Genomic DNA, 26,105 nt, shown 5'->3' with positions numbered 1-26,105 from the left:
TTCTTTACAAGATGATTTAATTCTTTGCCAATTTGTTCCCTGCTGTATCAACATACCTACCCCTCCACCCTTTTTTTTCCGTTCTCGTTCTGTTGCACCTTTCCCAGATGCAGCCTTCTATAAACGGCGGATCTTCTAGATCCCTGAGATGAGTCTCGCAAAGAGCGTACACACCTATTTTGTCGTCCTTCAACTGCTGTTCTATCTCTAGCCATTTCGCTCTTTTTCTACCTCCTTGCATGTTTATCATGTTTATGTAGCTGATCCAGGTGTTAAATTTCTTTTTGTACTTTTCTTTCTCGACCTACTCTTCGCCATTTTTCAGGGCTCAGCCTCCATTATTATACTTTCTTCTGCTTCACTTATAACTACCTCTGTGCACGGAGTCCTCGCGGACCCCCTAAAAAAGCTACAGCCCTGCCTGCCAGGCGCCAGCTGATCTCTGCTCCCACCTTTCTGTTAAAATGAATGCCATCTCGCTGAAAAGCCCGACCAAAACCTGCTTTATGTACCTACCTGTTTACCTCAACAACTTCGAAACGCTTCTCCAGGCTGAACTTTCTTATGTCCTGATTAACTTTCACCACGTCCTTTTCCATCTTTCCGTTCAACCCTAGCACCTCTGGTACTGTGCATACAACTATCTGCGTCTGCTGTGCTATCTCCCTGATCTCGTCAACTCCATTAGCTAAACTTCCCACCACTCCGGCAGCGTCACCATTTAGGACATCGTTTAGCCCCGCGGCTACTATTACCATACTGCGCTCTGCGGAATTCTTCAACAGGATATTTTACTCTCTTTTAGCACTGCCCTCATTGTTCTCCCTAGGAAGGCTCCAACCATCACTCTCTTATCACCCCTTACACGTTCCAAGATATCTCGCTTGCACCTGTTCATGTTAGAATCTCCGGGGATAAGCACCTGGGCCTTCTCTCTCCCTCTCCCAACTGTTGGCTCCTGCTTTCGGTTATCTGTGTCCTTATCTCTGGGATTTTCATTCTTCCTTACTTCTTCCTTTTTTCCGGAGTCTTAGCTGCTTCTAAATAAATCTGACGGTTCGGATCCGCCTGACCTACTTTGCTTATGCCTTCCATGCCAGTGCTGGCCCCAGCCACGTGGCCCGCATTGGAATGTTCGTCCTCGTTGGTTCCAAGGATAAAGTCGGCTCCTTTTTTCAATTTGAGTAAGCTGTCCAAGCAGTTTCTGATTTTCCGCTCGTAACAAACGTACTTAATTTTCTAAATCATCCACACGAGACACTAAACTGCCCCTTTCTTGATCAAACCTATCTAGACGCGCACTCAGTACGCAACACCGACACAAAAAGTCGCTGCCTTCCGCTTCACCTACAGAGTCAAAACGCGCTTCCTTGAGTTTAACCTGCGCCTCACACTGAGTACACTTTACCTTATTTTGATTGCACATCTTAAGCGCTCATCGACTGAACTATATTTATTATGAATTCTCAGAATATACAAATTTCCAAAAGAGGACACAAGAAACGACTAGCAAAATCGCGTTAAAAACCAATTCTGCGAATGCCAATAGCCTACAAAAAAATATTTATCTAAACAAGACAGCTAAATAATGAACGCCAAGAAAACCTAGCTGCCGGCACGAAAAACCAGGCCGCTAGGACCAAGAGCTAAAATCTATTCTTTAGGCTGCACCTAACCTAACTAGCTGAAAACGAAATAAAGTTAATAAAAGAAAGAACTCATCTATTTGACGCTTCGGAAGCTCCCGCTGTCGCCAGTCCGTCCGATTCCGGTAGCCACGTGCAATCGGAGGAGCGATGGCACACGCGTCCGCACCACACGGCTGTCAACTGTCTGCATGCAGAGTCGGTGATAATTACTAGCACCATCTATCGGATCCGCCACCAAGCTTTCCTCGACGTAGCAAAATTTCGCCCTTCCAAAGAGCGGAGTCGGCGCTCCTGTCTATCTTACTCCGTGGTTGACCGCTTCACCCGTTGGCCCGAAGCCGTGCCAATTCCGGACATTACTGTGCAAACAGCTGCAGAGCTTTCGTTTCAGGGTGGCTGCCGCCGCCCCGGCATTGTTACCACGGATCGCGGCCGCCAGTTCGAATGTGCCCTCTTAACTTCGCTCACACGGCTGCTCGGCACTAAACACTGCGGCACCACATCGTACCTTCCCTGTGCCAATGGCATGGTCGAGTGGCTTATCGCCAGCTCAAGGCTGCCCTCACTGCGCGCCTGGATCGCGAGCACTGGGTCGACCACCTCCCTATGGTGCTCCTAGCCCTACGTGTCGTCCTGCATCGTGACCTTGGCTGTTCGGCGGCCGAACTCGTTTTCGGTACGTTCCTGCGGCTTCCCGGAGACTTGTTCGTAACTTCGGCTCCATCGTCCCAGCCCCTACAATACCTTCATCGCCTACAAGACTGTCTTCAGCGTCTGCGTCCAGTGCCGCCTCGCTCATCTGCCCATCAAGGCTTTGCACACATAGACCTTGATTCCTCGACGCATGTGTTTCTCAGGCGAGAAGCTGTAAAGGCGCCTCTTACCTCCTCATACGACGGCCCTTACCGCGTCCTCAACAGGACGACAGTCAGCGACAATCCTGCTGGATGGTCGCGAAGAGGTCGTCTCTCTAGATCGCCTCAAACCCGCGTACCTCGAGACATCTCTCCAGAATCTTTCCTGAGATGTTTCCGGCTTATCTGCAGACCTGCTTGCCGCCGTGGAATCCCCCTCTCTGGCCCGTCAGCGCGTAAATTTCGCCGTTCCTTCTAGGTGGGGGGCCCTATGGCATGGGACCTTGCGCTGGAGTTTTTAGTAGGGTGGCGGCGCCTCGTGGCGGCGAAGGAAAGCTTGACTGGGTAGTACAACGGCGGCTCTGCCTATGCTGCAGCGCATATCTGGCAGGCTTTCTACGCCGATTCGTGCTTCTTTTTACCCCTTTGTGAGCGTGAAAAGAGTCGTCATGTATCGTGGACATCATTGTAAACCAGCAGTAGCCTAATTTATAAAAAAAGCGCTGCGGCGCGAGATGTTCAAACCATGCGGCATTGATCTTCCGCGTACCATCCGTCCCGAAACATCGTCACCGCTGGTATTTTCGCTAGCGTCGTAGGGTGCCAAGGACAAGTTAACAATTTCATTCTTCAACTCTACGGCTTTCTTTCAATCCGTACGAAACGGGGCTACAGTGCGATTGGTACGGACGGTCATGTGCATGCATATAGTGGTTTGAGAAACGCCGTTCGCTCTAAGCTGGCCTCTCCGCCGGCTCAGAGCTCAAATATATAAAGTAAAGCTATAAACGCGTGTTTATTTGTGATTGAGAGCGAAACCGACCGTTATGTTACTGTTTTCGCCAGCTGTGTATGTAAGAACTGCACGTGCGTGCGTCACCGCATGTTCTTGATCTGATAGAGCGCTAAATTCTAAAATGCAAAGTCTCCACTGCCCCCAACAGACAAAAACCTCTGGCTCAAGAGCTGCAAGCACATAACCCTAAGGCTATTAGTAGTTGAGCAGTGGTGAAACGAGGTCAGCGTGCCTTCTGATATCTGCACCTAACGATGAACACAAGCGCCTGCCGCGGTGTAATTCGAACGTTTCTGCAGACTCTGCTTCAGCTTTTGTGGGACTTTCCAGTATGTGGACTGTATTTCCAAACATTACGAGAGTTGTTTATCAGCTAAATGGTGCGTAAAAAGCAAAAACCAGCTTAGGACCAACTTACAAGCTCACATGCATACATTGAACGCGAACCCCAATGACCCATGCACGGCCGCCTCAAGGTGCCCATCGGAAGGACTATTTTTGCCTCAGGGGGGTTGTTTACGCTGCCTATCCGTATTGCGGTTTCGGGTATTACTTGCTTCAGCTCAGCTGCGTGTAAAGCTTGCAAAAAACTCCACGAATTCGCGCGAAACGCGCCTGGCGCGTCAACTAGCAGCGCACCAAGACTTCGTCTCCGATTACTGTATGTCGGATAATGCCTGATGTTGGATTATTTATTGCATTTTTTTGCGTCGTGACAGCCTCGAAAGATTTTTCAGCGCCTTAAATTCGTTGTAATTCATACATAATAGAAATTAAAGCGGTGGATCCATGCTGACTCAATGCATTCTAATGCAGACACCGGGGATTTATACTACCCAGCAGACACCCCCAGGGGGCACTTTTAGCACCTTTTTCGCAGCGCCCCCTGGACAGCGCAAGGCTCCTATAAAATGAGGCGCTGAGATTAGCGTTACCAGCCCGTGTTAGAGGAAAATAATGAGGTACAGCGCGTGCTCAGAGCGCAAGCACGGCACGGGCTGTTCAGAACGAGGAGAAAGAAGAAGCGCCTTAGCTGATACGTGTCCGCTTAGAGCTCTGTGTTTTTATCTTGTTTCGCCTATTTACTGTCGTTTTGTGTGGGTAGGACAGTGCCTTCCGTGAGAACGAATGACGAAGACGCCCCTGTGGAGCGATTTCCGCCTCGGTGGGCCCTTTCTCAAGAAAGTCCAACCGGATCCCTCAGGCGCAGGCTAGGCTTAGCTCGGCGTTGCCGAGCGAGGCTGGGCTACGCGCCTGCATAGATTCTGCTCCGCCGACGACAGCTGTGCGGATTTCTGCTGTGTTACAACCTGGCGCAGCATCCACGTCCACGCAATCATCAATGCCTACATGCCCCCAGTCTGCTTCGTCTTCGGATGGAACGACTTCGGCTTGTCCCATGGATTGCTCCGCTGCCTCTGTGCCTGTAACCCTCCCTCAAGGAACTGTGCCAGTCGCACCGATTCAGTCATCCCTTCCAAGGCCAACTACAGCGTGTCAGCCCCTGACACCACCACAGATGCGGCCAATGAGTCGAGCCTCGCTTCCACTTACTGCTAACTCGTTCCGCGCTTTGATATAACGACTAGCCCTCCCCAGTGGGTCCAAGTCACAATTGACCAAGTTCTAGGTTCTACTAACTACTGTGGATTTGTCGTCCATCGCCCATCGAACACCATCACGGTGAACTTGCCATCCTTGGTGGATGCCCAAAAAATGTGTGCAGTTACTCAAATTCCCCTGGATGCGAATGAGCATGTCCCAGTGCAAATATATTTTGCCTCTTGCCCTGACACCCTCCGCTGCGTCGTTTACCATGCCGACAGCAGAAGTCCTTCTGAGGAAGTGCGGGCAAACATTCGCTGTTCAACTCACGCAGTGTTTCAAGCACGGCCTCTGGGGTGCCGGGGCTCATACCTACTCACCCTACAAGGCCCGTTGACTTTGGCTGAGTACCTAACCTATTATGGTGCGATTATCAAACCACAGTCCTTCCGACCTCGCCGTATATTTTGTTATCACTGCCATAAAGAAGGGCACATGCAAAATACCTGCCCTTATCCAGCAGCTGTGGCCGGCATGAATGAACCAATAGCGCTTTGTGCCCTATGCAAATCGGCGGGCCATGACATGCGCTCCCCGGCTTGTCCAAAGAAGAAGCGAACGAGACCGTCGCGCAAGCCGACTGGAAAAGCAGATATTCCTACAAGTAATCACTTCGCTGCTCTTACATGTGACAAAACCGACTTTCTTTCACTTCTTTTACGTGACCCACCTGCTCATCATACGTCTTCTCAGCATCGTTCATACGCACAAGCGACTCACCCTCGTGGATGAAATGGTACACCAAAACGGCCCGTGCACCAATCACATGTGGATGTCGCAGATGAAGACGCTGTTTTAGACAATGCCATTGCAGAAGCCCGCCAACGTCTAGACGAACTCACCCAGCTCCGAGAACAGCGTCGCTCTCACCCCTCTCGAAGAAGTATAATACCTCGTGATAAGATTTCAGATGAATCACCTCAAATAAGCATCAAACCACAATCACGTGCAGACAACACGTTAACCCCGAATACCCCGACAGTGGATAAAATATTAGCCCTTATGGAGGAGGTGACCTCCCTCATCGAAGGAGCTATTCGGCCTCGCAATGGATAATGCACTGTATCTGGTGGTGCAGTGGAATTGTCGAGGCTTTGCGAATAAGGCCTCTGAAGTGAACATCCGTCTTCGCGACAAAAAGCTAAGGGCGTGGGCCTTCTTATTTCAAGAGCATAACTCACTTCCTCGCCTTTCAGGATTCTGCGCTTACCATTCACCTTCCATTCCTGATCGCCGTTGTATCACCTCTTCCCTCAGCCCAGGTAAATATGCAATTTGTTATCACACTTCAGTTCCCCACGCACCGATCAACCTTTCACGGTGGTGTAACACACGCCAAGAGGTGGTAGCACTCCTAGTTAAGCCTGTACGCACGCCACTTATACTAGTGTCCTTTTATGGCCGTCCTGGTTCCGCATCTCCTAATCTTGGAGGAGTTCGTTTTCTGCGTTCTACCTACTCGGGTATCCCTATTCTATTCGGTGGAGACTTCAACGGCACACATGCCTCGTGGGGTTACCCATCGGATTCTCCCAGGGGTGCACAGATCCAGGGAAGCTTTTTAGATAATTCTTTTCATCTTTTAAACCACCCGCATACATATACCCGTCCACAAGGTGGGCCTTATTCACCTGATTTGACTTGGTGTTTAGGCCATTGTAGCCCTCGTTGGGCTGTTGAACCAGATACCTGGGGTAGTAATCACAGTCCTATCTTTATCTCTCTCACTTCTTCGTGGATACGTAAAATACGCCGTAGCGTACGAATAACATCATGGGACTCTGTACGCGCAGACAATCGCTTATCTGATTTATTATTTATTTATTTATTAGTACTTCAAAGGCCCACGAGAGGCATTACATGAGGGGTGGGCTTACATCAAGTTATATTTTCAATGAATGATTTGAAGCGCGCGTTGTCGAGATGAGTCACAGCTTCGGCAGGCAAACAGTTCCAATCTTTTGCTGTCAAAACAAAAATGACTTGAGATGAGATGACGTAGATGCATGAGGAGGTTGGACGGCTTGTTGATAGTTGATCCGGGCTGAGTGGCGATGCGCACGGGTGATAACGGCATTCCGCAGGGGTGAGTGATAAAATTTGTGGAAGAGACAGAGCCTGGTGGTTTTACGGCGGGATTCTAAGTTTGCAAGGTTAGCTTTGTCTTTTAGTGATGAAACACTTGTGTGATAAGAATAATCTGAAAAGGCAAATCTTACCGCTCTGTTTTGGACGGATTCGAGTGTTTTTGTAAGGTTAGATTGGTGTGGGTCCCAGATCGAGCAAGCATATTCTAGTTTGGGGCGCACTAAGGTTAAATAAGCGGACAGTTTTACGTGAGGGGAAGCAAGTCGTAGTGTTCGCCTAAGATAACCTAGAACACGGTTAGCTTCGTTAGTGATGTTATTTATATGAGATGTCCAGGTAAGATCTTCAGTAAATGAAAGGCCCAGGTATTTATATGTAGTTGCATGCAATATTTTGTCACCACATAAATGTATAGTTTACGATGTGATATGATGCACGACGATGAAATGAGACTAGAGTGGTTTTGTTTACGTTTAGCTTCATTAACCAATTAGTGCACCATGTTTCAACAAGTTTCAAATCACACTGAAGTTTAAATGAGTCCATGCTGTTTGTTATTTTTCTGTAAATGACGCAGTCGTCGGCGAACAAACGAATGGAAGACAGGTTATTAGGAAGATCATTAATGTATATTAAAAATAGTAAGGGTCCTAAAACAGTACCTTGCTGTATGCCAGAAGTGTCTGGGGACAAGGAAGATGCGCGGTTATTGGCCCATACGAACTGTTCGCGATTAGTCAAAACATTTTGCAGCCATTCAAGAACTAGAGGGTTTAGGTTTTGTCGTGAAAGCTTACGGAGTAGTCTTCGGTGGGTAACTTTATCAAAAGCCTTTTCAAAATCTAAAAACAGCGCATCCACTGGTGTGTTAGTGCCCGAGCTGGAGCTGATGTCGTTAGTGTATAATGCTAGTTGGGTAGAGCAGGATAGGTTTTTTTTAAAATCCGTGCTGACTGGGATGAAAGAAGTTGACAGACTGCAGGAATTTCATTATGTGTGAGTGAATTACATGCTCTGTTAGCTAGGGGGAAACACTGGTTAAAGAAATAGGGCGATAATTTTTAGGGGACGAATGTGAGCCTTTTTATGCACTGGAATAATTTTTCTCACTTTCCAGTCATGAGGTATGGCATTGCGTTCGAGTGATTGCTGGAAAATGTGGGAAAGAATGATAGCGACAGTATCTTTAGTATTGTGAAGTAATTTAGCGTTGATGTTATCGACTCCGGCTGATGATGACAGTTTTAGAGATTCGATTAGCAATTTTATTCCGTTAGGCTCGAATTGTATGTCTGGCATAGGTGGGCAATCAAAATGGGGATAGTGAGGCATGCAATTTCACCCCATCGTCAGCATTGTCTACTCTCTCTGCTTTTCTTACGTCCCACACGATTACCACCACTGTAAATGAAGACAAGCCAAACCCGGACATCCACCTCCTGAATCTTTGGGCTCTGCGTCGCTAGACATATCATTATGCTGCTCGTAACCCCGATGACCCATCGGCTATCCCCGCTCTTCACCGGGCTACCGCCCGTGCGAGGCGGTATGAAAAGCGTCTAGGAAGGCAACATTGGGCTTCATAAAGTGAGCGCCTATCCTCCAAGCAGAGTAATCGACAACTTTGAAGTGTTTCACGCCATGGAGCGCTCTTCTCAAGTTTCTGATTACACAGAGAGCATTCGCCTTGCGACGAATGTAGATGAGGGCACATTTGCAAAGTAGGAGGCCAAACAGTTTTTTTCCCACTATGATTCCACCTCGACGTCTCCACCTTGCTTACCGGTTACCGAACCCCCGATGCGATTACTTCTGACCTAACCATGGCAGAGCTGCTGGCCTCCATTGAACGCATCGAATCTAACTCTGCTCCCGGGCACGACGGCATACCTAACTCCTTATTCCGCAACTTGGAAGGGACTGCTTTGCAGACCCTGCTTGATGCATTCAATGACGTGTGGAATTCTGGTGTCATGCCGGACGAGTGGAAGCATTCTATTGTTGTTCCAATACCGAAGTCAGGTAATCCTCCTGTATCTCTCTCGGCCCTTCGTCCAATTTCCCTGACGCCAACAATCTGCAAGCTTTACGAAAACATTCTCGCCACTCGCTTATTGTGGTGGTTGGAATCCCATGATTGTTATCCAGAATCACAAATTGGCTTCCGCCCGCAAATAGGAACGGAGGACGGTCTTGCTACTTTGGCTGCTGACGTGCTTCACCACTCTCCGCACAGTCATCTCGTTAGAACTGTGATCGCTACAGATATAACAAAGGCAAATGATAACATCCTTTACTCAGCCATTCATGCCTCCCTACAAACTCTTGGTCCCCCTCACAGGTTTCTCCTCGCCATTCACGCGTTTCTAACAAATAGAACGTTCAGTGTGCGTGTCCATGGAAAGCCCTTTGGTCACTTCCCCAGGGCTCCGTTCTTGCCCCTACATTATTTAATGTGGCCTTCATTCCACTTGTTCGAGCCCTAGGGGCCATCCCTTTTATACGCGTGCTTGCGTATGCCGATGATATAACCTTATGGTGCTGTCATCCAGATACGTCTGTCCATCAGGCGGCCCTCCAGCATGCGCTGGATGTATTAACATTTCGCCTCCCTCCTTTGGGCCTAACTCTTTCGCATACAAAATCCTGTTTCATTCGCATTGGAAATAAAGCTGGCTTACGGAAAGCTCCCACTATAAATTTTATGATAGATAATACCCTAATTCCTCAGGTACAAACCATTCGTATTCTTGGTCTTCTTCTTCATTCCTCTGGGACTGGCACCCCGTGGATGACAGCCATCCGTAAGACCGCTCACGCTACTCTAGGTCGCATTCGTCTCATAGCTATGCGCTCTGGCTGCGCGCGTGCTCACACGGCCCGCCAGCTTGTTCGCTCTGTCCTCCAGCCGCGTATAATCTACCAGACACAGTTTAAACGTCTCACCCGCAGACAGTGGAACTCCCTTGAGGCCATCAATCATGACGCTATGCGTGCAATAACATATCCTCCCCGCCTAACACCCTTACTAGTACTTCAGGAGTATGCCCAGCTAAATACGCTCACCGAACTCGTTGATCAGCGGATGGCAGAGCTCGCAAACAGTCTTTACAACTACATCATTTAAAGACACTTTCCCATGGTCGTGCTGCCAGCTCATGGACAATCGCCCCACTGCTTCCCCGTCGGTATCATCCACACATCTGCCTGAAGGGTGCATATTATATACCGATGCATCCCATACTGCAGAGCGAGGAGTTTCTTCTGTGTATAGTCCCTCACATCCGCATCTCAACACTCACGTGACATATGCCGCAGATACGTGCACTCCTCTGGCACTGGAACTTTACAGTGCCATACATTCCCTTTCACCAGTTCCTACATTCAATGCAATTCATCTTTACACAGACTCTCTAACTGCCCTTAAACAGCACAAGGCCGTTCGACGCACATTCCAAATAACACAGTCCATACATTTGCTCTGTTCAAAGTACCCGTGTCCTGTGCGCATACACTGGATTCGCGGCCATGCTCGCGATCCACATAATATTCAAGCCAATGCTATGACGCACATAAACACATCAGGCGATCCACCACCTTCCCCTCTTCCCCCAGATCCGTTCCTGACTCACGTTTGCGATTCGCAAGTTCTTCGCCAGCGAACACGCACTCTCTTCCCCGTAGTCTTACTCGGCACGAGGAGGTAACATTGCGCCGGATCCGGGCAGGGGCGGCTCTGACCCCATCTGTTTGACATCGATGGCGGGAAAAATATCTACCAGTGACTGACAGGTGCCCTCACTGTGATACTCCACCTGACGTCTGCGATGTGCGTCACTTGTTGTGGACGTGACCATCAACGACTCACATTAGGCAACGGATAATCATGAAGGTGGGCCTGCGGTGGAATCGCGATTGTGATTATGAGAAATGGACAATGGACAATCGCTACACTGCCAACCTTCTCGAATACATAAGCGCAACTTCTTTTAACTTTCTATCTCCTGCATCCCATTCCCCCTTTCTCAACTTATGCCTTGTGGCAAACGTTTCGAAAAAAGAAGAAGCCTGCCACGCTGGTCATTTTGCTCTGGTGCTCCACTGTGACCCTGCAAATTCGCAACAACCATATGAACTGCATCCAGCACTATATACCCCAGCTGGCATTCGGTGGCAACGCCTACCTGCAGTTAAGCGACGCTGACTTGCTGTCACCCGTTAATAATTAAGGGGATTATTAACGATGCGCCCTTAACGGTGCGCACACTCCCAGGCACCCTTAGAATGAGTGGGGGTAGCTGTTCCGGTCGCAGAGGAGATGCCCTCGACCTGCGTGGCAAGCTCAGCCGGAATTCAACAACCTTGTAGTGACGAAAGGGTGTGGCCGTTTGGTGCCCAGCTGTCGCCAGTTCAAACCAGAGTAAGGATCGGAGTCAGAAGTAACGAACAAAACACTATTTATGCACAGCAAGAGACGATACAAAGGAATACACAAGATCACTTGAAATGCACAGACGAGAGGTTCACAGAATAACAAACGCTAAGCATGCAACTGGAGAAGGTAATGGCAACCCACTCCAGTATTTCCTGCCAAGAAAACCCTATGGCCAGTCACAATACCATTAATGATATGGCGCCGGAAGATGAGCCCCCCAGGTTGGAAGGCGTCCCACATGTTACTGGGGATGAACAAAGGGCGATTCCTAGTAGCTCCAGGACGAATGAAGCGGCTGGGCTAAAGCCAAAAGGACGCTCAGTTGTGGATGTGTCGGGAAGCGACCGGAAAGTCCGATGTTGCAAGGAGATGTATCACATAGCAACATGGAATGTAAGATCTATGACGCAAGGTAAACTGGATATCGTCAAGCGAGAAATGGACAGATTGAACATTGATATCTTGGGTATCAGCGAGCTCAAGTGGACCGGAATGGGAGAATTTAACTCCGGCGACCATTATGTCTTTTATTGTGGGCACGAATCCAAGAGAAGGAATGGGGTCGCTCTCATAGTAAACAGAAGAATGGGCAAAGCAGTGCTAGGGTACAACCCCAAAAACGACCGAATGATTTCACTTCGGATCCAAGGTCACCCTTTCAACATAACAGTTATCCAAGTCTATGCACCGACCACTACTGCTGAAGAAGCTGACGTTGAGAGATTTTATGCGGACCTACAATGCCTTTTAGACCGCACCCCATCATCAGACGTCGTTTTTCTCATAGGAGATTGGAATGCCAAGGTAGGGAGTGAAGAAATATCCGGAATTACAGGCAAGTTCGGTCTTGGTGAGCCAAATGAAGCTGGGCAGAGGCTAGTAGAGTTTTGTCAAGAAAACAACCTGACCATAGCGAATACTCATTTTCAACAGCACAAGAGGCGCCTGTACACATGGACTTCACCGGACGGTCTGTACAGGAATCAGATCGATTATATTATTTGCCGGCAGAGATGGAGAAGCGCTATACAAGCAGTAAAAACAAGGCCTGGGGCCGATTGTGGCACCGATCATCAGCTTCTTGTTGCCAAGATTAAGCTTCGATTGAGGAAAACGCAGGAAACTAGAAGGCCTTTCAGGTATAATCTGGATCAAGTTCCATTAGAATATGCTGTGGAAGTGAGGAATCGATTTCAAGAATTAGATCTAGAAGACAAAGAGCCCGAAGAGATGTGGTCTGATGTTCGTGATATAATACAAGAAGTTGCTACAAAGGTAGTTCCAAAGCAAAAGAAATGCAAGAAAGCAAACTGGTTATCTGAAGAGGCTTTGCAAATAGCTGAGGAAAGGAGGATGGCAAAAGTTATGGGGGAAAAAGAAAGATACAAGGTTCTCAATGCGGATTTTCAGAAAATAGCAAGGAGAGATAAGAATGCCTTCTTGAACATACAGTGCCAAGCAGTTGAGGACAACAGCCAATTAAGGAACACAAGAGCTCTGTATAAGACAATCAAAGATATCAAAGGAAACTTCTGTGCTAAGATGGGCGTGATAAAGGACAAACGAGGCAAGGACCTCACTGAAGCCGCAGAGATAAAGAAGAGGTGGCAGGAATACACAGAAGAACTGTACAAGAAGGACTCGAATGTGCAAACCCAACATAAGACGGTTGTGATAACTGATCTTGAGCCGGGCATCCTGAAGAGTGAAGTTGAATGGGCCTTAGCCAGCCTTGCTAAGAACAAAGCTAGCGGAATTGATAGCATTCCAGCTGAGTTGCTTCAAAACCTCAACCATGACGCTGTTAACATTCTGCATACATTATGTCAGAAGATTTGGACAACCCTGCAGTGGCCACAGGATTGGAGGAGGTCAGTTTACATCCCCATTCCAAAGAAAGGCAGTGCCAAGGATTGTTCCAACTACCGCACGATCGCGCTTATTTCGCATGCTAGCAAGGTGATGTTGAAAATCCTCCAAGGTAGGCTGCAGCAGTATGTGGATCGGGAGCTTCCGGACGTGCAAGCTGGGTTTCGCAAGGGCAGAGGAACTAGAGACCAAGTTGCCAACCTTCGCTGGATCATGGAAAAAGCAAGAGAGTTCCAGAAACCCATCTTCTTCTGCTTTATTGATTATGCGAAAGCGTTTGACTGCGTAGATCACAGCAGATTGTGGCAAGCTCTCCAAGAGATGGGAGTTCCAATTCACCTCATCTATCTCCTCAGGAACCTGTATGAAGGGCAAGAGGCCACAGTCAGAACTGGGCATGGTCTTACTGATTGGTTTCCGATTGAGAAAGGAGTGAGGCAAGGCTGCATACTGTCGCCCTGCCTATTTAACCTATATGCAGAGTGCATCATGAGGAAGGCTGGTCTGGACGAGTCTTCAGCTGGAGTGAAGATTGCTGGAAAACGTATCAACAACCTTAGATATGCGGATGATACCACTTTAATTGCAAAATGTGAAGCGGAACTCAAGAGACTTCTGATGCGCGTACAAGAAGAGAGTGAGAAGTTTGGGCTTAAACTAAACATTAAAAAGACAAAGATCATGGCGTCTTGCCCTATCAAGTCCTGGAGCATCAAGGGACAAGAAGTGGAAGCAGTGACAGATTTTCTCTTCTTGGGCTCCAAGATTACCTCGGAAGGAGACTGCAGCCATGAAATTAGGAGACGCCTGCTTCTGGGAAAGAGAGCAATGGTTAGCCTTGACCGCCTAGTAAAGAGCAGAGACATTAGTCTGCCAACCAAGATCCGTATAACTCGTGCTATGGTCTTTCCAGTTGTGATGTATGGATGCGAGAGTTGGACTGTGAAAAAGGCTGACCGCCGAAGAATTGACGCGTTTGAATTGTGGTGCTGGCGAAGACTCTTGAGAGTTCCTTGGACTGCCAGAAGATCAAATCAGTCAATATTGTCGACCATAAACCCTGACTGCTCATTGGAGGGTCAAATTCTAAAGTTAAAGCTCAGCTACTTTGGTCATCTGATGAGAAGAGAGGAGTCGCTGGAGAAAGATTTGATGTTGGGAAAGGTTGAGGGTTGCCGGAGAAGGGGTAGGCAGCGAACGCGATGGTTAGATGGCATCCTCGAGGCACTGCAGATGAAGTTATGTGATGTTAGGAAGATAGTGAGAGACCGGAAAGCGTGGCGTGACATGGTCAATAGGGTCACGAAGAGTCGGACACGACTGAACGACTGAACTGAACTGAAGCATGCAACTACAGAGGTATTCAATAACAGTTGCTTTACAATACAGATGAAACACGAGAGAGTCACATAAACAAACACCAAATTGTTCACCCGGCACTGTTGAAGTCCGACGCCTCAAGAGTCACGATGTGGCCGCCATACAAGACGAGCGCCGCTCCCTTGCAGGTCCGTGGGCTTGCCAGCAGCGGGTGATCCCCGGGAGTACAGCCGAAGCACTGGCGAACACGCCGCGACCACTGACTGACTGACTGACTGCACTAGCGGCGCGGTCTCTTTAAATAGGGCGCGCCGCGTCTCTCTGTTAACCCGCGCCAAAACTAGCGCGCACACACACTTAGTTTCGCTGGTTAGAGCACTCCCTTCTCCTCCCGTCGAGCCGCGCGTCGTCATTGGCTAGGTCTCATAGAAGGTTCTCGATTTTTCTGGTATATTCGAGCCTGATGAGTACGCGTGATTGCCGGGTGATGGGAATAAGGGAGGCGGCGACGCGTACAAAGCTACGCGCTGTCTCGCGCGGGGAAGGAGGCTTTTCTCGAGCTTTCTATGCGACGCCGCGCAGGCCTCGCGCCATGCCGGCTTAATAAAAATGTGCGCCGATTTCGTGACACTTGCATATTATCATCATCGATGCCTGACAGCCAAGCTTTCCGCACGACGCCTTTGTCTGGTGATGTTGATCTTACAGGCCGATCGCAGTATCTAGGGTTGTTCCAGATGAGGGAATCTCATCAACATCGATCACAACCAATCGTACTCCGATACAGGCATCGGAGCGCGGAATTATTGAATGCCTTGGAATTGTGAAGTAATTTGGCCTAGAAAACGGTTAGCAACAAGAACGGAATGTTTTCGTCTGTTAATGAGAATAATATTATTTATTGTAGTTTTTTACCTATATTGTAAAGTCATTACATATTTTGTTCATTATATAAACGTCAATATGAGTAAAATAAAGTTTTTTCCAACGTAAACTTGCAAATGAAAGGAAGCATTTCAGAATGTGTTTTACAATCTCATTGGCTCTCGTCGTAAACGTCACGCCAGGGTGCCATGGGCACGTTCACGTTGCCGTAACTTCATGCTCTATTTTGACGCAATCGTCGATGGCATGGAAGACATTTTGGTATTGTTATATTACTCCATTAAATGGTTGCTTCTCTTGTATAAAAGAAACAAAGGGTAGGACCTTTTGAGGCTTGCTTTACGCCGAACTTTTATCCCACAAAGAGCCCTATAGGCCGTCAGTGCTCTAGTTATTGCGCAGACATGAATACATTTTAGCTTCCGAAAAGGAAATAAGACTACGTTTCCGTGGAATATAAAATTTAGTTATATAATGTTTATTTCTTGCCGTGAAGTTAACATTCTTCTATTCCCACTTGTTCAAACAGCGATTGTCCATATGACATTGGGAAAAAGACTTGGGCTTCTGGAAAGTGAACTTGATTCAGGCAGCGACAGTGCTCGCATTTTTCAAGAAATAGAAAGTTTTATGCAATGCGCGGAGACAGTGATGATGAAATTTCCATACTACCACTACTTTCCTACACCAAGCAGCCGGCGGCTCAAGCGCGCCGCAGACTTTATCGCACCGTAAGTCTCTACAAGTCATATTTGATGTCACATTATGACCTCTCTGTTTGTACTCTCTATGCGTTGTTTCCTTTAGGTCTTTTATTTTAGTGCTATTTGCCATTAGCCAGTAGCAGAACTTTTGGTAGTATCGACAGCCTTACATAGAAGATCATCAGCCGTTCGGTAAATGTCTCGTAGATCTTGTTTGTTACAAAAAAGGTTTCCAGTCTTCTCAGTATATATAGTATGCCTGCCTTCGAAGGTGCCATTATCCTGATGACCAAACATAGGTGGCTTATAATTTATTTCATACTCATTGTGGTAGTTCATTGTAGCTGCCAAGTGCTACTATTAGTTTTACGCAAGGTGCTCGGCAGCGCGCACGACAGTAAAGGTGGTTGTTGCCATCACCAAACGAAGATTCAAAATAACATGCTGAGTGTTTTATCGTGACATTCCCCTCAATCCCTTTTCCGTTCATATTCGGCAATGTGGACTAAATGCTGTGTAGCTCATGGAGCTTGACTTTTTTTCATACATAATTTCAAGTCATGCAAATATAAGCGTTAGTGCTCAGAATGATTTATCCGTGGGAAAAACGCAGATCATGCTTGTATATATTAGAAAAATGTATAAAATATTTGCCTCTATCGCTACGGTAAGAAGAACAGTGTAAAATATTAAAATTACGTTAGCGTGTCCCAGTATGAGATTTGATCCCTGATGCTTGATACTCATTGGCTCTTGCTTGCTGTGGCAAGCATTCTTGATGCCGAGTGATATATTATATATCATACAAGTAAAAGCATTTTGATGAACAATGAAACATCTAAACAAAATTGATAATAATGAAGGGTTCGTATTCACCATGATATAGAGGAATAAGCATCCAACATCTTCGATATGTAGCTCTAAACTAAAATCTCATACGGAGAGAAAGTTGAGTTAGATGCATCTCCTGATATACCTTTTGGCCAGATGTGGTGGCTTCCAGGTAAAGTAGTAGCCAGCGTGCCGTGTTGTCTGACAAATATAGACGCAGAAATTATCTCTACGTAGCACTGATTGGTGACAGGTAGTAATACGTACTTGGTTTGTCATCAATGTTTTTTGGTAGTGAAGTTTTGCTAATGCATTACCTCAGGTTTCTCCTGCGTCTCACACAAGAGGCAGCTGCTGAAGTTCACGCCAACAGAGGCAGATGTCAGAAGAGCACCGTCATTGAGCATCTCTGGGCCAATGATCTACCATTCAAAGAGATGTTCACCTTCCTTCATGACCTCATCTTTACCGGAAATAATACGGTGAGAGTTCTCCTCCGGGATTCTTGAAACACAAATACAGCTGGTTACAATAGCTACTTAAATGCGAAGAAGGTTCCTACAACTGTGTATTCTTCTGTACTTGGTTGTCAATTTTACGGTTTAGTTTGTTATGCTTTGTTTAGCTTTCATATAAAACGTTCTCATGCATATGATTTTAATCTATTCCCACCTGTTATTCTCCTTTTTTTTACACTCTAGTGGCAACGAACGAGCGCAGTTCATTCTCATTTTTGACATTTTAGTGCAAATGAACGTGACCAGATTTGCGATCTGGGCAGCGGCGCCAGCAATTCTGTCATACGCCCGCCTTCTCAATATGTGTAAATCTAAGGTTGTTCTGGTTCCTCCTCAGCTAAATGCGTGATGCTCGCCTAAAATTGTAAATTGTAAATTGTGTATTGCGCCTTCCGTAAGAACGGAAGGCGCAATATGTGTCACACAGACATATGTGCGTTTCGATGAAGCAGAAACAGAGAGGCCTCCATATGCTGTACTATGTTAGCGCACGGTAAAGTTCTCCAGGTGGGTCTCAATTACTCCTTTGCACTCAAATACAGCACTTTGTTCTGTTTACGCTTTCACTACCACCTTCCTCTCTTCTTTAGAGCGCGGTCAGGTGTGTACGGAGAAGAGTGACATATTTTTCCTTTCTCATAAATCATTTACAACTTACTACTGGGTTATTAAATTTTCTCCTTTTTTTTTTAAATGACCAGAGTGAAAGTTGTGTCCTCACTTTTTTTCCTTTTGTTGCATAGTTGCTTCATATTGCTCAATCATTTTGTTGAGGCGAACGTCTTTAATGTCTTGTACTCACTGCCGTGCGTCCGGCGTCCTACCCCACTGTAGCTGTCAATCATTCTTACAGCCACTCCTGGCACATGAAAAAAGTATCTTAGTTCTTGACTATCGTCATGCTAGCGCGCTTGACATGCAGACTGCCACCGATATTTAGCAGTACATAATAATCCACAATGATAGTGGTAGTTAGTGATAGTGACAGTGATTATTATATACATAGAGATGATTAAATATTACGTTATCACAAGTCGTGACGTCATAAGGGCGTCACATCTGGTCATGACGTCACGAGGTGATTCATGCATATGTCGGGTGCGTTAACCGAAAGTCAACTGAGGCTACACGGCTGCGCTTGGGAGGATGTTAATTAGTAATTATTCTTTTACTAGAAATCTACTCCAGCTGGTAGTTTCCGCTAAATATTTCATCAGAAATGGAAGTTTAGAAAGAAACGACATTGATGCTCCATAGGAAAAATCACGAAGATAGAGTAATGCACACAAACCCTCAAGCGCCATGTTGAAGGGGCAGCAGAAATGCTGGAAGAGGAAGGCGCTCTAGAACAGTCGATAGCAAACTAAAGCACATGTGGGAGGTCAAACATAGCATGGAATCCAGGCTAAAAAAGCAAGGGTTTAATCGCAACTCTAAACGGAGGCTTGCCAGACACAATAGAGAGATCGAAGAATACGCGGCGAAACTGTGTGAGCAAAGTTTATGTAGCCGATGCGACGATATGAAAGAGGCATGAGCCTCTAAAACGTGCGGTCTATTGAGGCACCCAACTAAATAAAAAATTTAATCAGGAATCACACTAGCGAAAACCAGACATGCTTTCCAGGGGACGAATGAGGAGTTCCTGGACTAAGTAGCAAACACATACTTACATGGGGCACACCATTAGAATCGCCCTCCCAGAGTACAGTGGAGCCTCTAACGAGGAACTTCACGCGCCTATCACAAAAGCCGAGGTCAGAGCGGAGCTTTTAGGACTTAAAGTCAAATAAGCCTAGGAACCTGACGAGCTAACATAAAAGAGCCCGAGTAATCTATAAAATGACTCCATAAGAGCCGTAATGGAGTACATGCAGAAAATCTAGACCAAATGATAGCTACCTCAACAATGGAAATCGGCAAACGTAATCCTAATACCAAAACTGGGTGAACCCCGAAAACTGGAAAACCTTTGATCAGTTTCCTTAATCTCATGCGTAGAGAAACCAATACAAAAGCACTTCATCGAGCAAAACAACCTATTGCCGCACGAGATGGTTGGTTTCCGGCTACGTTTCAGCATGCAGACCGTGATGCTCCGACTAAAACACGACATAATAAACTAGCGATCTAGTGACGCCCAAATAATTCTGGTACTATACTTAACGGAGCTGTAAAATCTCGGGTTCATTGTCTTCAAATCTTCCGCACCTCTCCAAGGTGCTCATCGATTCAACTGGCGACGTCTAGTTCACATACACACAATGAGACGAATGACGATGATTTCAGTAAAAGACGAAACTTACCTCTATATACCAATAAGAACACAAAGTACAGAAACACTCTTTACAAACGAAAGGCGACTGCACAACAAGAGAGGTGACTGAATAAAAACTACGTGCAGCTTCACAAGATGACGCGCTAACAGCATTATGAGCTCATTGCATTTGTTTACTTCTTCTCAGTCGGGGCCTGCTTGCTTCCGCTAGCTTCATCGATGACCAGAATCAGCACCAGAATCAGAACTGCTGATGGCCGCGCGGCGCGCTATTAAATAACCAGCGGCGAAGCTTCGCGATGGGGAGGAGGAGCAGAAACAGCTTAGCGCTGCTAAAAATGTAGCCCCCCCCCCCCCTCTCCCTCGGCTCGCTCGAAATACCTGGAATCTATTCTAAGCATCGTCAGTGCACGTGGCCTTCTCAAAGACACTAAGTGAGGAGGAGGGCAAGGTCCGTGCGGAGGGATGTACGCGTGAGTCAGCCCATGTCGACGAGGGCGAAGAGGCGCACCGCTGTGGCCGAGATTGCGCAATTGGTCTCGTCGCCGCCTCGAAGCGGCTCGAACTTTTCATCGCCGCTTTCTGCGGCGCGCGCCGAAACATTAAAGAATAGGCTACGGCGGCCTTAAAGAAGCCTTGGTCAATCGCACTGAAAAGTAATTAATTGAGCTTTGCTCTGTTTCGGACCACTTTGGATCGATTAAAACGAAAATAACGGAACTGAAAATTTTCGTGTCTATGCTCCTTTAAAGAAACACTAGCGACCACTTCATGAAGCTAAAATGGGCAAAACCTGCATTCTAAGCTGCTTGAACTGGACGATTTTCCTGCAGATTAAGAGAATTTATTGACCAGAATAGCGGCTCAAAGTGGATTCAGACTTGTGACGTTAATGTCGAGAAGCCCATCTCCTCTCCTTCTTTAAGTAAGCTACGAAGTAGCGTAGCCCGTGGAGTTAGTTAAAGGTCAGCGGTGTGTGCTGATGCACATAACGTGCGAAATCAGCCGCTGATACATCGTATTTTCATCTTTCCACGCGTGAGTTTCCACCTCGAATCTACGGCCCACAGGTATTTTTTCAACTCTGGGCTGTTGTGACGAATCTAACTTTCTTCCTGTACAGATTTAAATGAACTTGTAAAGTTACGCATCATGTATCAGTAATAATGCGTTAATAAGCAATATTAATAAATAATGCATCTTTTGGCTTGGTGCGATAGGTGACGAAGTTGGCAGAAGACAGGTAAATAATTTGTGAACACTTTCAGGTAGCAGCAGCGGCCACATATACGTTGTATTGCTTGGCAAACAATCCTATTGCCCAAGAAGAGGCACGACAGGAGGTTGACTGCTTGTTCGATGAAGGATTGAGCAAGAACTATATTTCCCCTTTCGTATCTGCATGCCTGAAAGAAACCCTCCGGTAAGCTATTTGACCATTGCAGCTGCATTTTCACGCAGCCATTTTGAACCTTTTTCTACTAGAGCTTACCAACCATAATCCTCTCGGGCTGTAGATGTAATAGAATAAAAGAGATGCAATAGAATGCAATAGAATAAAATGTAGACAATGAAGAACATGGAATAAGCCCTTGCTGTGAATACCTGGATACCACTTTTTAGCGAATCTTGAGTCATTTCGCGTTAAGGGAGAGTGTGCTGTCTTCTATATCCACTTTTGCTGAGAATAATCTTTGGGTTAAAATCTGTCTCTTTCGACGTCCGAAAATTTAATTGAGCCTATTTTATTGCCGGTAACATATTGAACACTTTGTGCTGGTGTTACAGTTTTTAGAGAATCTATACTAACATTTACACTGTAGGAAAATACAGATAATCAGGAAGCTGAAGGAATGACTGCAGCCCCATGCATAAAAAAAATGAAAGCTGATATTGTATATGCTGACGTCTATAGTAGGTTGATGGAAGGTTTAGATTTTCGTTTCGCTTCAGTAAATGGTTCCACTTGAGAAATCTGAAGGCATGGGTATGAGTTATATGCTTCGGTTAAAGAGTGTGTTTTCTTGAACTAGCTGTGGTGCGGTAGCAAACAGCGTAGTCTACAGTCCACCTTGAAGTAAGTACGTAAGTTTATTATAAGCAAGTAGTGTTTCACATTCACTGCCTGTCCGCCTAAGCCTGCATGCTTGTAGGTGGACAGAAGAGTCCAACACATATGTTCTTTATATACGCAGAAATGTAGCGCAGATCTGTGCTTTACAAAACATTTTATGGCTCTGCAAGAAGTGGAAAACACTAAGACGCTGACAGCATTTCAAAAGAATATACAATCTCTGTACATATTATACTCAAGAAGAAGCATAAGAAACTCTTGAATAAAAAAGAGAAAAAGAAAACAGCAAAAAAAAAAATAAGAACGTAACACAATCCTTACTGCATTCAAGATACCATACCACAAATCTCAGTACACTCCTTTCGGAAATCTTCAACATCTTGGTTCATATGTTCTAAGCTGGCTTTTAGCTCATAGCTTTCTTTGCGCATCTCACGTTTGAAGTTAGCCAGTTCAGTTCCCATGACAAAGGTCACAGCGTTTGTAAAGCTGAGTACACAAAACACGAGTGGATGCAGTCGGCAGCAAAGGCAACAATACAAGCTATGACAGGAATCACAGCCAAAGTACAAATGTTCCAACCTGTGAACAAGTAAAAAAATAAGCGTCCGGTCCGTTTGTCGTATTCGCTGCCAAGTAAACGCTGAGCCGCTGGCGCCGTCCTTTTCAAGATTCAAGTGAAGCGGGTCACGTGGTTCCGCGCTGGGCTTGCTGACACCGGTCAGCGCAGCTGCCTCCTTTGATCACCTTGCAGCAGCCCGATCATCATGTGCTTGATTACGAGGGATAGCGGTAGTGCCTGTGAACAAGTCGAAAATTAAGCGTCCGCTTCGTTCGTCGCCTTCGCTGCCCTCATCAAAAAGCTGCCAGTATGATCCACGGAATCCCATCAGATATATATTTTCAATTATTAAATTATGGTCTATGATATGGAATGGTTTTCTGAGATCAATGAAAAGCGCCAGGATGATTTTGTTACTGTCTATGGCTTTGTTCACATTCTCCACAAAATCTTCAAGTAGTGTGGTGGTGCTTTTCCCACACCCCAAGCCATGCTGAGACTCAGACAACCGGTGGTGCTTGCTAAAAAATAATCATCTGCTTATATATTACTTTCTCTAGGACGCATCCTACACACGATGGAATGGCTATAAGTTTATTATTTAGACACTGTTCCCTGTCACCGCCTTTATAAACAGGCCTGATTACCGATACCTTCATGTGACACGGGATTGTACCAGTACGCATGATTTCTGATAGTATGTACAATATCATAGCTTTAAGTTTATCATAATTGATCTTTAGGTATCTAACCCGAATTCCATCATATGCTGGTGGCCTTGTTAGAAATAGCTTATTTAGAGCCTCCCTTACTTCTATGTCGGTTAGCTCAGTCACATATGCTGAATGAATATTTGAAGGAAGACCTATGCGCGCCTTTTGTTTATGGATATCACACGCTGTCAAAGAGATTCTGCTATATTGGCAAAATCATAATTGAATTCTTTGCTCAACTCTTGTAGTTTTCTACAGGGAAAGTGATTAGCGATGATTTCTTTTATACCTCGATTTTTCTGCTTTCCAATAAGAGTTAACAATATTCCAAATTTTCCTTGCATCTCATTTACAGTTAATAAGTTGTTCTGTAATGTAATTATTTTTCGCTATCCGCGTCATAGCTGTTAGCTTATTCCTGGTTTGTCTGCATTCGTCTTTTAAGTCAGCATTAGAGGGATCCTGTTTACACCTTTGCCATAAACGTTCCTTTAAGTAATTTGTTTTTAATATTTTGTTGTTTATCCATGGTTTCTCTGCCTGCCTTATCTTCACAGAGACAGTTTTTTCTGATACTCTGTAGATGACCTGAAACTGCTTAATTAGTTCAGCGTATGCTTGATTATGACTAAGATTCAGGAGCGAATACCAGTCATAATTACTAATTTGGCGGTAACTTTCCTGATATCCAAAATAGAGCTCTTTAACATATACTTTTCAACACTACACTCGTCACTACCAAGACCTGTGGTGGGTACATAGTAGTGATCTGCTAAGTTTTGTTTTATAATGCCAGAGTATGCTTCCATATCGACCATACGGGTATACATATTGTCACGACAGGGAGCCGTGAAGGTACACGTAGCTGAGGACCCGAGAATAAGGTCAGCTTGTAGTTTTGATCACAGAGTCCAGCACCAGCGCGCCGCTCGTGCCAACAACCGCTTCGTCGTCGTCGGCACCAAGTAGGGCTGTCGCGCGGTGCTAGGCACGTGGCATTATTCCCCCCCGCGAAAGGGAAACATCGTCTCGATGTCAAGGTGAGAAGATAAAAAAAATTATGGTTGAGGTGAACTGTACAATAAGTGAAGGTCTCCCTTGCAGCGTCAAGGTTAAAAAACGCGATGTCACGTGAAAAGTACGGCTTTAGGCGACCACGAGCACAATTTCAGGTCGCTGACGCCGAACACTGACGGTCACACTTCCATCTGGAACAACTTCGTAGTTAACACTGTTTAAGCGGTGCAGGACTTTATAAGGTCCGCAATACCGGTGTAGCAGTTTTTCACATAAGCCTTTGTGGCGCACGGTGGTCCACACCCACACTTGGTCCCCTTGTTAGACGTGGACTTCCCTGTGCTGAGGGTTACAGTATCGAGCGTCGGTGGCATGCTGCACTGATGTGCAAGCGGGCCAGCTGGCGGGCTTGCTCGGCCTATTCCGCGAAATGGGCGGCATCGGGTTCGACCGGTTCATCCCCTAACGGGAGCACCGCGTCCAACATCATGCGGGCCTCCCTGCCATATACGGGACGGAATGGTGTAAACTGCGCGGTTTCCTGCAGCGCCGTATTGTAGGCGAGGGTGACATACTGCAGGATTTCGTCCCACATTTTATGTTCAACGTCGATGTACAGTGTTTGTCAAAAATATACGGCCCAGGGGTTTTTCTTCTAAGACCCGTAACCGGGCTCGTATCGCAACTCTGGCGTCCCAAAGTCATAGATGACAAAACTCGTTCTTATAATGCTATAGCTTAGATTCATATTCCGGTATTGCTACCAGGAGCCGCGTTACTGGGCTTCGAAACGAAACCCTTGGGCCGCACATTTTTGACAAAGACTGTACATTGAGATCATGACCGCCAAAGTTTTGTTTAGTCGTTCAGTTAATCCATTTGTCTGAGGGTGATGCGTTGTTGTTGTGCGATGCTCGGTATGGCTGAGAGTTAAAGTTTCCCGCAGTAGCCGAGCTGTAAACGCCTTTCCTCGGTCAGTAATGATGGTCGAAGGTGCACCGTGTCTGAGTACAATGTCGTTCATTAAGAATCAAGCAACTTCGCCGGCAGTACCTCGGGCAAGGGTCTTCGTTTCAGCGTAGCGTGTCAAGTAGTCTGTGGCGACTACGATCCACTTGCTCGAAGGGTGTGAGGGGTGGTTCAATAGATTGTAACATACCGGATGGCTTGAGCATGGGTTTTTTTCGCCGCTCGCATTGACGACGTAACGTCTGTACGTAATGTCTAAAGCCGCGTTCAGACTACGTGCGCAACGCACGTATTGTTTGTAAGGATCGTAAGCGTAAGCGTGAAAAACGTAACCTGTCTGTTCAGACTGCTGTCGCATTGAGCGTAAGGTGCGTAACGTCCGCACCCAGCGTGGGCGTAAATGTCGGAGGAATCGCGACTTTTACGACTAGCACAGATACGTCTGTTACGTGCGACCAATGCGCACAGCCGTTTCGGTTTTCCCTTTCCGGTCACGGGGCTTCCGGTCTTCCCAGATTTCGCGCGCAAACCAGCTAGTAGACGACATGGCGACATCATCCAACGCTCCTACTCTGCTGCAGTGTCTCGGCTCGCCGATGTTATTGGTGTTGTGTCGGTTTGTGTCTGTGTCGGTGACTGTATCTGTCCGCAGCTTGATCATGTGCAGTGCGGAATCTTCGCTGTGGAATTATCAGCCTCTCATTAAAAAAGTTTGGCAGAGGCCGCCTCTCTACTACATAGCTGAAATCGCACAGAGAGAAGTGCAAAACGATGCCTGGCTACAAATTGCCAGTGCGCTGAGTCAAAGCAGTAAGTTGTGTATCAATCCGTTTTTTGCATGTGCGAACAAGCTCTCGACCAGCAAATGTTTCCTCTAGTTTAGAAAAGTGAGGGTATGGAGGCGGGGGATGCCCGCTTCATCCCCGTGCATTCTCGCA

General features: G+C 46.5%; 1 protein-coding gene across 1 annotated transcript in view; it reads left to right on the top strand.

The window, feature by feature from the left end:
• Window positions 1-26,105, top strand: part of LOC146193542 (putative cytochrome P450 49a1) — a 123,804-nt gene that overhangs the window by 22,249 nt on the left and 75,450 nt on the right. The window contains exons 5-7 of the mRNA XM_084600576.1: window positions 16,031-16,232; window positions 17,359-17,518; window positions 21,101-21,255. Coding sequence (XP_084456702.1) covers window positions 16,031-16,232; window positions 17,359-17,518; window positions 21,101-21,255 — 517 coding nt within the window. The remainder of the gene's footprint in view (window positions 1-16,030; window positions 16,233-17,358; window positions 17,519-21,100; window positions 21,256-26,105) is intronic.

The sequence above is a fragment of the Amblyomma maculatum genome, chromosome 4 (genome assembly GCF_055883805.1).
Source record: "Amblyomma maculatum isolate TAMU_Amacu chromosome 4, ASM5588380v1, whole genome shotgun sequence".
In the NCBI taxonomy this organism is placed as follows: Eukaryota; Metazoa; Arthropoda; class Arachnida; order Ixodida; family Ixodidae; genus Amblyomma; species Amblyomma maculatum.
The sequence above is the reverse complement of the archived record's forward strand: the minus strand, read 5'-3'. Positions and strand labels throughout refer to the sequence as shown.